This window comes from Hippichthys cyanospilos, chromosome 5, assembly GCF_059441005.1.
Source record: "Hippichthys cyanospilos isolate Australia breed blue-spotted pipefish chromosome 5, RoL_Hcya_1.0, whole genome shotgun sequence".
In the NCBI taxonomy this organism is placed as follows: Eukaryota; Metazoa; Chordata; class Actinopteri; order Syngnathiformes; family Syngnathidae; genus Hippichthys; species Hippichthys cyanospilos.
In genome coordinates, this window is record NC_142373.1 from 2,804,502 (window position 1) to 2,814,691 (window position 10,190).

General features: G+C 38.1%; 1 protein-coding gene across 2 annotated transcripts in view; it reads left to right on the forward strand.

The window, feature by feature from the left end:
* LOC148423159 (diacylglycerol kinase beta-like) overlaps positions 1-8,942 on the forward strand; it is a 103,300-nt gene extending 94,358 nt beyond the window's left edge. For both annotated transcript variants that reach the window (XM_088415652.1, XM_088415653.1), the window contains 2 exons: positions 669-729; positions 5,023-8,942. In XM_088415652.1, coding sequence (XP_088271778.1) covers positions 669-729; positions 5,023-5,121 — 160 coding nt within the window. In that variant the 3' untranslated portion in view covers positions 5,122-8,942. The remainder of the gene's footprint in view (positions 1-668; positions 730-5,022) is intronic.
* Positions 8,943-10,190: the final 1,248 nt, after the last annotated feature.

Genomic DNA, 10,190 nt, shown 5'->3' on the forward strand with positions numbered 1-10,190 from the left:
GCTCATAAACTTCTCTCATTGTAGAAAGGTTCTGAGTTTGTCGCTGCCTTCCAAAGCTGAGTTTGCATGTTAGCCCACTACGACAGCTTCTTCCCACCTTCCTAAAATATGCATGTTAGGTTTGGTGAAGCCTTAACTCTTGTGTAGGATTTTGTATTTATGTATTTATGTGCAGTGTGTGCAATGTTCACTAAATTAATCTATCAATTAAACAATGGGAGACAGAATGCTGTCAAATTGTTGATTTCATGTTTGAACTGCTATTTAACCCTGCAGTATTCTGTTGGTAATGTTGGTCATATCGTAGATAATATTTTTTTAATGTATTTTACATTAAAAAAATCAAACTTTCACGAACCACCTTTTTAGATAAATATCAGATATCAGATGTTATGAAAACTGAAGACTATTACATTTACAAACCTTTGGGTAAGCATCAGCAATATCTAGAATATGTAGGAGAAAGACAATAACGGAAGAACTAGAAGAGCAGCTTTTGTTACCCATGGAGAAATGTTACTGTAGCTCCTCAGTGTTTGGAAGGTTTTTTCAGTTGACCGTCACTCCACACCACTCCGATATGTAAATCTACCAATTTTGCTTCTGATTTGACCCCCTTGAAATTTGTTTTGCATCCCCTCATAACTTCTCCACCTTCATATGTACAGGACATCACGCAGGCTGCCCATGCAGATTGACGGCGAGCCCTGGATGCAGCCGCCTTGCACGGTGAGAGCAATCATGCTTGACTTGAGTTTGGTGGAAAAAGGACATGCAAAACGGACCTTGGAATAAAGCGCAAATCAAAACGCAACCGCACATTATTTTCCATAATCGTACATCCATAATTGAAATTGACTTTTTAAAACCAGGGTAAACCGTCAAACCAGTAATCGGCCCATGCCTAGCTGTGGATTAGGTCCTTTTGAGGAGACAGTTTACAACAATATTCTTGCTATACACACTGACTACCTTACGTTGTAGTAAAGTATCATGTCAGTGTTGTCCCATGGAAATCTACAATGGATTATTTACAAAATCGCAAGAGATGTACTCACTTTTATGAGATATCGTACCTGTACTTTTTCGTCTTGGAAAAAGTACCATGTACTCCAAAACTAAGACAATGAGTAGCATTAGATTTGAGGTGTCAAACTCATTTTTATCATGGGCCACAGTTAGTTAGTTAGTTAGTTAGTTAGTTCGTTAGTTAGTTAGTTAGTTAGTTAGTTAGTTAGTTAGTTAGTTAGTTAGTTAGTTAGTTAGTTAGTTTTATCATAGTTATAGTTTCTGTTGGAGGGTTTTTAGGACTGTGGTCAAATAAATTTTGATCGTCACACATTTGCATATTTTGAAATAAGAGGCCGTAAAAAAAGCTGTTCAAAAGGGGTGGGTATAGGTACCAAAAAATGCTTGTTGTTTCCACCAAAATTTGTAAATGTTGAGGACAGTTAGCAAATTTGGTATTTTAGCCAGAAACTAGAAGTTATAATTGGCATTTTGCAAGCCACATAAAATTATGTTGCGGGCCGGATCTAACCTCCGAGCCTTGATTTTGACATCTGTGCATTAGATTATACCTCTATTATATAAATGTAGCTTTTCCTATTTTGGAACCAGAGAAACTTTTATCATGAAATCCAATAATTCTTTTTATGTGATACATTGTTGCAGATCACGTCTATTTATCACTTTAGTGATGTCATGATGGTGGGCCTTTCATTTTTTGGTCATGCAAAAGTTTCAAACAATTACATGCTATCGATTTAAAAATTCTACACACCCTGTATTAATTCCCAGTTTGTTTGTTTTTTTTGGGGGGGTATAGAAAATAGAGACAAGGCTGAATCAAATCTTGCAGTCACAAATGTAACTTGTGTCCTGTATAACTTGTGCAATGAAATTGAAAAGAAAAATGGTGTTTTCCACAGGAGAATAGTTTTTTTTTCTTTCCACATACTTTCATATCACCATTCAAAAAGGTTGTAGCTTGATAATGGTTAGCGGTAAAGGCATACTGCTTAAATGTTGCTTGGCGCAAGTTTGCTACTTTAGCGCTTAAAGGTTTAATCAACATTTAAAATGTCTTTGGTAATCTCCATATATACCTAAAATGTGGTTTCTAACTCTTTATTTTAATTGAATTTCGAATGTTCTTTTATTGATCTTACTTTCATTTTTTATATCGCATAAAGCTGGCATTCGAGTGGGGGAGATGTAGACCTTTTATAGCCACCGTACCTATTGAATTAGATGCTCCCTGATTGGATAAACTGTTTCTTATCAAAGTACATCAGTTCTTATTAAAGCGTGTATGGCTGGCCATTGGAGTATTGCTATCAAAGCGTTGTCCCCTAATATTTTTACATCAGGAACGTCTTGACTTTCTTTTGCCTATAAAAATAGAGAAATACACCGGTTCCATCTGTAGCCTTATTTATGACGCTGTATGAAAAAAATTCAAGGATGTTAGCTGGCAAATCAGTGGCCTTGAAGCGTCACTTATGCTTAAACCTGGACCAACTGTGGAAGTGCTTAGATGGATAATAAATGGCATAAATCATCCTAGGTATGTGCTCATCCTTGATCTTCTGTTCCATTTTTTGGTATATTTTAGCCTTGACTCATTTGCTTCCTCTTGTGCTTGTTGTCACATTTCCCTGCACACCCCCAGACTTTTACGTCCACCGCGGTCATGCCGTCCAATAGCACACGCAGGCAGACACCGCTGTTTGAATTAAAAAAAAAAAAATGAAGAACATCAGCTATTTTGTGTATTCCCTCATGCAGTCAAACATTTTTCATGTTACCACAGCGGGTCTTCGTGGGGGCGGAAGAGCCATATCGTTTTCTTGTATTATGTGAGTGCTGAGTAATTTTATTCATTTATTTATTTATTTTTAAATGAGCAAGTACTCAATGGCGAGGAACACGTTACTCTCAGTGTCACAATATAGAAATTGAGCAATTCGGGTTTATTATTCTTATCTTATCTTCAGAGGGCCATTTAGTTTTGATGATAACTACATTTCACCTCAGCCCTTTTATATTAGATTGTGAGCCGAGTCAACGCAAATTTTAGGGTTTTGATTTGAGACAGCTGACTCACAACAATGGCTAGGTTTCAAGGCGAGCAAGCGAGGAAAGTAATGAGATATATTTTCAAAAATACCAAAAAAGGTAAAATGAACAGATAAAAAATTCCCCAATGTTCAAATACAAAGTAGCTAAAAAAAAAAAAAAAACACACTTGGAAACTAAAAACCGGGGCTTGACTTATAAATCATAAATTATAAAATTATGAATTATAAATTACGTTGTTGAACATAAATTAAGCATAATTGTGTTAACTATGATTGACACTATGACTATTCAACTACTAGTGCCATGTACACATCAGAAGAATTAGTGACTTTATGAATTCACTAATTGCACAACACATGCATTCTGTAAACTGAAATGTGTTTTTCTTTTTCTTTTTTTATTTTGTTTTGTTTTTATGATATACTTATTTACCTTTGACCCCTGCTGTCCGCTTGAAATACATTGTGTTTTCCATCCATCCATCCATTGTCCATAGCCGCTTATCATCACAAAGGTTGCAGGCTTGCTGGTGCCTATCCCAGTTGACTTTGGGCATTAGGCACCATTTCACCCTGAAATGGTTGCCAGCCAATAGCAGGGCACACACAGACAACCAACCATTCGCGCACCCAATCACACCTAAGGACAAGTGTGTCCAGGAAGCCGCAGTGCCTCACGGGCTTGGGGAGACCATGAAAACTCCACATAAGAAAGCTGGAATTGAACTCGTGTCCCTTAACTGTGAGGCAGACATGCAAACCACTGCCCCACCGAGCCGCCCCGAGTGTGGTTTTATTCATTACAATTTTAAAAATGAGTATGGCATTGCTGAACCGTTGTCAGCACCTCTGTCTCACAGTGCAGAGGCCATACTTTCAATTCTGGCTCTGGCCTTCTTGTGTGGAGTTTGCATGTTCTCCCCATGTCTCAATGGATTATCTCTGACTACTCACATTTTCATCCCACGTTTTGAAATTGATCATCCAATTAATAATATTTTTCTCCTGCCAAAACTCGACATTGGATTAAAAAAACATATTGGTGGGCCTGACTAAACACTCACAGTAGGCCACATGACTATCTTAGAAACGTAAATTGCAGCAACAACATCAGTAATCCAACAAAATGAACAGGAACTAACGTTGACAACAAGATACACCAGCACAAGAGCCGAGTGACTTAGGGAGCTGATTGATAAACACAAATAACACCTGTCGTTAGTGACAGGTGGAAATGAAATCCTATAGAAGTGACATCACACAGGAAGCACTTTGCATGAACCCAAACTAAAGTAAATTTACATACTCAAAATAATAATAAAAAAATATTAATGCTCCTGTGTACTTGTAAATGATTCCTCAATCACTAGAAATGTAAACTAAAAATGTGCAAACTTAACATCCTAAAAAGGTGTCTCTCGCTCTCTGCACTCATAACCAACACATTAGCACCATCCCAAGGCAAACAAGTGAACTGTATTCAACATCTACAATTAATATGATTCATTTAAAAAGGTTAAGTGTGTGTTTTTTTTATTATTCTTTACATGATAATTTTTAATTTTTATGTAATTCTAATATGTATTTTTTTTCATAATAAAATTAAATATTCATTTAAAGGCATTTTGGGGGGCTTGGAACGGATTAGGCTATTTACACATAAAAAGCGGCTCTACTTATGAAAGATTCACTTACTAAATAACTTACAGAACAAATTAATTTCGTAAGTTGAAGTACCACTGTACCAGGAGGCACACTTTCAGTGTGCCGGAACCAGTAACCACAATACAATACCTTTTGGTCAAAAGACACTTTTCTTGCTTTTCTTGGATCAAAAGGGTACAAGTCAGTGGTACTTTTGAACAAAGTTGACAATATTGGAAAATCTAAAACACACAAGCCATAAATATGATCTTGATTATGTTCTTTGATTTTCCAGATCAGAATCACCCACAAGAACCAGGTTCCCATGTTGCTGGGTCCCCCGCAGAAGACACCCTTCTTTTTTTTCAAGAAGCGCACCCGCAGTCGGGACTAGAATCGCTCACGTGCAAGCATCCAGAGTTGACTCGCTATAAAATAAAAACTAAAACACACAACACACCATACTGTACAGGCAGCTCTACCAGGTGCAGAACTTCCCCTTGGATCCATCCATTCAACTGCCAAGGCATGCCAAAGGCCTTCCAAATCCAAAAACCACTGCAAAGGAAGTGCTGCGAGGACGACAACAGGAAGTTAGCATACGAGGCCTGCTCAGAACAATGTCAAACGCGTCAAACACGTGATAAATAAATCAGCAGCGACTTGTATGAACTCTGGATTCGCAGAGAGAAGCAGCTTCATCCATTATTGACCCTTTTTGTCAGGGGCTGGATGGCAGCAGGACGCCCAGAATGGGAGCAAACATGTCAAGATTTTTGCATCCTGCTGAATGTACATTCAGACCCACTTTGATGAGAAGGCTTTAAATTTGAAAGTTGACATTGAAGTAGTCTAATTACTGTACATCCTCTCGGGGACTAACAGCCACACTCCTGCGGGTTTTTATGTACCAAAGCTAAAATTGCAGGCCCCCCTTTCTAAATGCATCCTGCTATTTCGGGAAGGGCAGAATTCACCACCCACGAAACACGAAGCCTGATTATGAGCAGTGACCTCTTGCTGCGTGTGTCATATCTGTCAAAATATGAGTATGTCAAAAATGTGTCAAATTGTACGAGACATAGTATTTGTATATATCGGGAATGTAGGACTAGATCACATGTACTGTGCATACAAGTGTGTTTAATATATCCTGTGTGGATCACCGCCATCAGTGCATTGAGAGGTTTTCCCCTCAGTCAAATTAACATCCACTTTTAAAACATTTTTAAAATGTCAGAATGATCAAATGATCTCCCCTTACAAAGTTTATAAGTGTGACTGATGGGAAGTCACGGATGTAACTATGTACAGGACAGCTGTTTGGAATTCTACACCATTTCTTCTAATGTAGGAATTATCATGAATCAAAATGTCATCAAGCAATCTTCCAAAGTAATTTGAACATTCAGGACAGTTGTAAATGAAACGAATGATCAGATGTAAAGGAAGTGTGTCTCATTGCAAATATGCCCATGCCACATGCCTCTTTTATTTACAGCATTCCTAATTGTCACAATATTAAAAATATATTTATGATCATTTTAGGCAATTCGTCGCAGAAACAATTCATAAATGTGTTTTAATTTCCACCATGTTCTTCCAAATTGTGCTAAAAATGTAGAAAGCTAATTATAATTTGGATGCTGGTATACTTATTTGATCAGGATTTCTGGGGTCAGCCTGGCTGCAAAATAACCGATAGCCCAGCCTCAATCCGATCAAAAGACGAGGGAATATGTCTCTTTCAATAACTTGCCGTAATTTCCCAAATACACACCTGTGTATAAGACGCAAACTTAATTTTGGGGTGAAATTTTCGATGTTAGTGTGTATAAGGCGCACCAACACTTTGGCACAATGTCAAAACTGTTGCAAAACAAAACGAGTCTCATCTTTTGTAAACTCTTTATATTTTCTTGTGTTCATATCCATAAATTATAAATTTGTTGCGCGTTTATTTTAGATTTCCCACATTATGAGCACTCAGTGAAGGCCTCACCAGTGTAATGTTGAATGCACTCAAAGCTGTTGTTTTTCCTTTTCCTCATGACGCAGTTTGAATTCATTTTACCATAAATACCGGAGGTTGGACAGCTTCCACAATTCGCCAAGTTTATGATTGTTTGTATATCCCAAAAGATTGCAATTAATAAAAAGTCAAATGGATTTCCGTGTTCTCTAACCGGCGCACTCGTCACTCAATCAGCTGGACTCATCATAACTTTTTCCTCTCACTTTTAGTAATATTCCAATGTGTGAACAAGGACGGAGTTGAACGTTGGTTTAGTCTGACACTTCTTTCATTGAAAATAATGCCGTAACAGCCACAGATGAGCTACTGTTAATTGCAACAAGCACCTGATGCTAACAGCCAACTGACTTCTGCCCACCAGTTCGTCCCATTATGGTAATTATTTGAAATAAAATTTTGGCCAGTATAAAAACGCACATCCATGAGTTAAAACTCAGCTTATGTGGCTGAAGGATCAATCTTCCTTGAATGGTGACGAATAAAAAAAAATAAAAATAATAATGACGTTTAAGTCACCGTTTATAGGACGCACACATATTTTTGACCTTCATTTTGGGAAAAAAGTGTGTCATATTTGGGGAATTACAGTTTTTATGTACTGCATATACTGTACATGTATACTGCTTATAGGCAACCAACAAAAATATGCATATAAGATGTATACAGTCCAATTTTTGGCATAGTTAAATAATTGTGCTGGGCCCAAAAGTGCTAGAAATGAATGTGAAAATATTAAAGGCCTCTGGAAGGTATTCAAGAACTAAGCAGACAAAACCGGAAGGTTTAGTCAGGTAAAACAAAAAGAAATTGAGACAGAAACAATGAATGCTACAACTTACCGTAATTACTAAATTGTATTTAAATTACGTTACAGCACCCAGTAAATTATGCAAAAAAGGAACTGGTGGTACCACAAACATTTTTTTCAAACCTTATACAATGAACTGCCCCATTAGTGCCAATAAAGGCATAAAGTTGCCTCTCAAAACCTTCCTATAATATATCATCAAGTCATCATAGCACCCATCTTGCATAAAATGGTAAATATCGTCCGATCACGATCTGGCCGATCTATTCGGCGCAAATTTAGTGACTGGTTTGGTCCATAAACATGTCAGAAAACGGGCAAAAATGCTTTTTGTTGTTTTGCAAAAAATACCCAAATATTTTTAAATATTTCATTTTGATTCAACACAAATATAATCAACCTCACCGAGGACTACAAAAATCTGAACATGTTAACTGTTGAATTTTTAAAATGAAAAAGGTCTCTATTATCAATGAATTTGCTATCCATTAGTTGTATGTATAAAGAAGCAAATTAACTTCAGGGGAATAACCATCTCTGTCCACTGTTTGCAAAATACTCTGCCTGATACCAATAACAATGCGCTAAGGGGTGGGGCTTTGTCGCTTTCACCCCCTACTTTCCCTTTAAAAACTCGCTGAGTTCACTTTGACTAATCAAAAACACTGAAACTGTACATAAACAGTGTGGTTCTTGTGAGTGTGTATGTGAAGAAGCGACAATTGTGTGTTTACAAAAGTGTCACATGTTACTGCTCAAGCAATGTTGTAGAGCACTATAACCACATTGAATGTACATACAGCACCTGTGACATTTCATGTATTGTCATCTAATCACATGCCTGCTGTAACAACAATAGAGTGAAAAAAAAAAGATGTCTAGGCTTGATTTTTTTTCAGTTAACAAATAAAGTCCGTAAATAATGATTATGACAGTAAATAATGATTACAACACACAGTTTGATGCCAACTTGAGTATTTTTGGTTGGAAGAAATGTGACTTTACTCAGTATTTGTATTTAATGCACTTCTACAGGTATTTATTATCGCTAGTCTTTTTTGCCTCATCTGTGACTTGCGTCACATGACTTTCACCGTTCGAAAATAACAGCTACTAAGGTTGAAGCCATTCGACTATTCAAATTAAACAATATCACGTGACAATTTGCTGACACGGTACATGAAACATGGCAAAATGTTTGCCTCTGAGATTAACATTTGCTCACTCGCTTACCTAAGTGATGCTAAGCAGTATGTGAAATAGTCGTGTGAGCTACAGCTACCGTTCAACATCATGCCATGTCATTTATAACTGCCTAAAATATTGGCATTTCAGCCTTCAATAATCCCACACGGAACTTGAGAAACAGACATTACAAATGGCTGTCTTGCTGAATATGTGATAAAAAATGAGATGCTCTGTCACGTATATCCAAAAAAAGTTCATTAAAGATCATTTCTTGCGACTGAATTTCCCTTATATCATTTTATGACAAAATTTAAAATGATATTGTTGGGACTATATGAATTCCAAGATTCAAGAGTTTTATTGTCATATGCATAGTAACACTACATACGGCATGGCTCGGTGGTAGAGTGGTCGTCTCACAGCTGAGAGGCTGTGGGTTCGATTCCCCGTCCTGCAAGACCATGTCAAAGTGTCCTTGAGCAAGACACTGAACCCCCAATGTCTCCGGATGCATCAGTAGCTAAATGACTAGTTAGAGCTTTGAGTACCCAAGGTAGAAAAGCGCTATATAAGTGAAAGTCCATTTACCACTACACAACAAAATTCTTATTCTGTTCACTTCGCTGAGCAGACGTTCATTCCACGCAATAGACATAATAATAAAGTAGGCAATAAAAAAAACAGTAATAGGGCCACAAGAGCAGTGAAAATGAAGCACTAAAAAAAGAATAAGCTCACATTCTGAACATATTATGGAGTAGATGGCGTGGACGAATCTATAACTGTACATATGAGGATGATAGTGCAAAATATTATGGAGTAGATGGAGTGGTCTCTGGGTAGTAGCTGTTTGCCAGCCTGGACTCCGCTGCCCTTAGTCACCGATTCTGTTCATTACCTTTATGGACAGAATCCAGTTTGGGGGTATCAGCATTTTATCTCTGCTTTCTGCAGATGATGTGGTACTTTTGGCTTCTTCAGGCCGTGATCCCCAACTCTCACTAGAGCAGTTTGCAGCCGATTGTGAAGTGGCTGGGATGTAAATCAGCACCTCCACTATGGTCCTCAGTCGGAAAAGGGAGGAAAGTCCTCTCTGCCCCAAGTGGAGGATTTCATGTATCTTGGGGTCTTGTTCACGAGTGAGGGTAGGATGGAATGGGAGATCGACAGGTAGATCGGTGCAGTGTCTGTCGGTCTGTCGTAGTGAAGAGAGAGCTGGGCCGAAAGGCGAGGCTTCCTGGTTACATTATGATCGACGTTTCTACACTTACCTATGGTCACGAGCTGTGGGTCATGACCAAAAGGACGAGATCCCACACCCAAGAGGCCAAAATGAGTTTCCTCTGCAGGTTTTTCGGGCTCTCCCTGAGAGATAGGGCGAGAAGCTTGATCCTCCAGGAGGGACTTGGTGTCGAGCCGCCGCTCCTCTGTG